Genomic DNA, 2,918 nt, shown 5'->3' on the forward strand with positions numbered 1-2,918 from the left:
TCCTCACAGGAGTCCCTCAAGGTGGGCATTTTGATGACATCTTAGAAAGGAGACAACTGAGGCTCTGAGAAGTTACAAAACTCTTCCAAGGTCCCAGAGCTATGAAGTCTTCGGGTCAGGACTGAACGCAAGTTTCTGACTCTGAGAAGGCTTTTCGAAAAGACTCCAGGGGTTTTTAACTTGCAGACAGCAAACACATCCCAATAAATCAGTGATCAATAACTTCTATCAACTGCCTCATTCAAAACCCTGATTTTATCATTTTGCTATAATTAGACTGTCCAAAGAGGAGAGAAACCCATTACAAAGTACTAATGTGGGGATCTGAAAGCTCTGGAATCAAGTGTCAAGCGAAGGAACGCTAGGAGATACCTCTGCAGCTTTGCCCGGCTGACTCTGCAGTGCCCTGTCTTGGGGTGCCGTCCGCCCTGCTCACAGGACAAGGAGAGGCCCCCGTCCTGCAGCCACGTCTGCAGTCCTTGAGCCCAGCCTCCTGACCACCCACCCTCTCTCTTGAGCACTTGGAATCCAAAAAGGGAGAGTTGGGAGCTGAGTCACTTTTTGTTTTCTCAGCTTTACTGAGACATAATTCACACGCCAAACAATACACCCGCTTCATATGCACAATTCGGTGATTGTTAGTGTATTTACAGGGTTGTACGATCATCGCATCACCACAATCAATTTTGGAACATTTCTCATCACCCGAAAAAGGAACCCTGCACCCGTGGGAGCTGAGTCACTTTTATGGCCCAAGTTCAGAGCGATGTTTCTCAAAGTATGGTCCTCAGGACCACCTACACCTGAATCGCTGAGGGGGCTCTCAAAAATGCCCATTTATGGGCCTATTTCAACCTACTGAGGGAGACTCTTTGGAAGGGGCCCCAGGAACCTGTATTTTAACAAGTGCCTGGGGATTCCTATGTACATTCAGCTCTACCAGGGGGTCTTTGCCTGTTTTGTGCCATGGACCCTGTGGCAGCCAGGTGAAGCCTACGGACTCCTTAGAATACCATTTTTAACGCAGAAAATAAAACATATAAGACTGCAAAGAAAACCAATTACACTAAAACATACTGGTCAAAATATTTTTTCAATGCATTTGTGATATTGTAATCTATTGCTTCTTTGCCAATGAATGCAATAACAGACCCAGCCATGGGCGAAATACCTACTGTAATTTTTAAGGAAAGAAGAACCCAAACAATCTTCTGAAATATCTTGCATACCTGAAATGTAATATGAACATATTTGTTGATGTCTTTTGGTGACGAAATCCCAGCTAGTGCTACCACTACTGTGGCTTGTTGCCTGTGATTCATAATTGAGCAAAAGGTAAATTCTACTCTGAGGTTTATGAAAATAAAGATGTCATTTTTTTTTTCTCACCCGAATTCATGGTCTGAGACCACAGAGCAGGAAGGAGAAGGGGCTGGGATTCCACCCCAGGCATCTTGGTCTGGGGGCCTCTGCCTCAGCAGTACAGAGAATGCAAGGGACTGAAAATCTGTCTCCCCCCACAAATTCATATACTGAAACCCTAATCCCAATGTGATGCTATTTGGAGGTGGGGCCTTTGGAAGGTAATTAGGTCCCAGATGACCAATTGCCCAAAGGCCAGAGAGCCTGCCCTTGCCCTTGCCCTCCCTTTCTGCTGTGTGAGGATGTAACAAGAACGTGGCTGTCTGCAACCGGGAGGAGGGTCCTCACCAGACCCCAGCCAGGCTGGCACCCTGATCTCAGACCGCCAGCCTCCAGAACGCTGAGAAATAAATAAGCCTTGTTTCAGCCACCTGGTCTGTGGTATTTGGTTATATAGCAGCCCAGGCTAACACAAAGCACCTCAACCAATATGCCCCAGACACAGCGTGAATGAAAAATTCATAGAGCAAACATCTAATCATAAAAACAACACAAAAATATTAGATAGACGGTCCCTGCACTTTTAGGACTAAGAATTCACATAACATTATGAGGCAGGTCAAAGAAAGACATCTCCTATGGCTCTTTTGGGGAAACGTACCGGAACTATTAATAAAGTAGAGAAGAAATTGCAGAGGAATTCCATAAGGAATGCTTCCGATGGCCGCATCTTTCCATCGATATTGATCATCTTTGGGACTTCTGGGACAAGGCTTATAGCGGCTTTGAAGAAAGCATCAGCTGCAAAACAGAAGAAAAGTCCATGTATGAAAACTCTGGAAATTTAGGGTTGGCTTCCTTCTTCACATGGCCTGGAGGCCAGTCCTGAGTTACCTGGAAGTCAGGCCACGCCAAGGGCCCAGTACAGCTAGCAGGGCCCAGCAGAGGGTCTCTACAAACCATGATGGACTTGGTGGAACATTCGCTGGACAGGGCACTGCTTCTGCTCACAGAACCTCCGTTAAATTGCCTTTAGAATAGTAAGTGGAAAAAAGTAGGTGGCAAATTTTTGCAGGAAGTCTAGAAATGCCAGCTGCCTGGGCTGAGGGCTCAGCCTGGATTGGTTCAATGAATCCTCACGTCCACCATGTGAGGAAGGTGCTGTCATCTGGCCTACTTCACAGACAAGAATAAGGTGTGGGAAGAGAAGTGGTTCGTCCTGCAAAAGCACCTTGTGATAGAGCTGCACCTCAACCCTGGTTATTCTAGTGCGCACCATTTTTATTAAAGAAATAACCATCAGGGCCAGGCACAGTGGCTCAAGCTCATAATCCCGGCACTCTGGGGAGGCTAAGGCCGGAGAATCACTTGAGGTCAGGAGTTTGAGACCAGCCTGAACGAGAGTGAGACTCCATCTCTACAAAATATAGAAAAAATTAGCCAGTCGTGGTGCTGTGCACGTGTAGTCCCAGCTACTTTGGAGGCTGAGGCAGGAGGATCGCTTGAGTCCAGGAGTTTGAGGTTGCTGTGAGCTATGATGACACCACTGCACTCTA

At 46.7% G+C, this 2,918-nt stretch overlaps 1 protein-coding gene across 1 annotated transcript in view; it reads right to left on the reverse strand.

The window, feature by feature from the left end:
* LOC105812987 (chromosome unknown open reading frame, human C16orf62) overlaps window positions 1-2,918 on the reverse strand; it is a 136,022-nt gene that overhangs the window by 19,520 nt on the left and 113,584 nt on the right. The window contains exon 27 of the mRNA XM_012647550.1: window positions 2,024-2,163. Coding sequence (XP_012503004.1) covers window positions 2,024-2,163 — 140 coding nt within the window. The remainder of the gene's footprint in view (window positions 1-2,023; window positions 2,164-2,918) is intronic.

The sequence above is a fragment of the Propithecus coquereli genome, unplaced genomic scaffold, assembly GCF_000956105.1.
Source record: "Propithecus coquereli isolate 6110/MARCELLA unplaced genomic scaffold, Pcoq_1.0 Scaffold27, whole genome shotgun sequence".
NCBI lineage: Eukaryota > Metazoa > Chordata > Mammalia > Primates > Indriidae > Propithecus > Propithecus coquereli.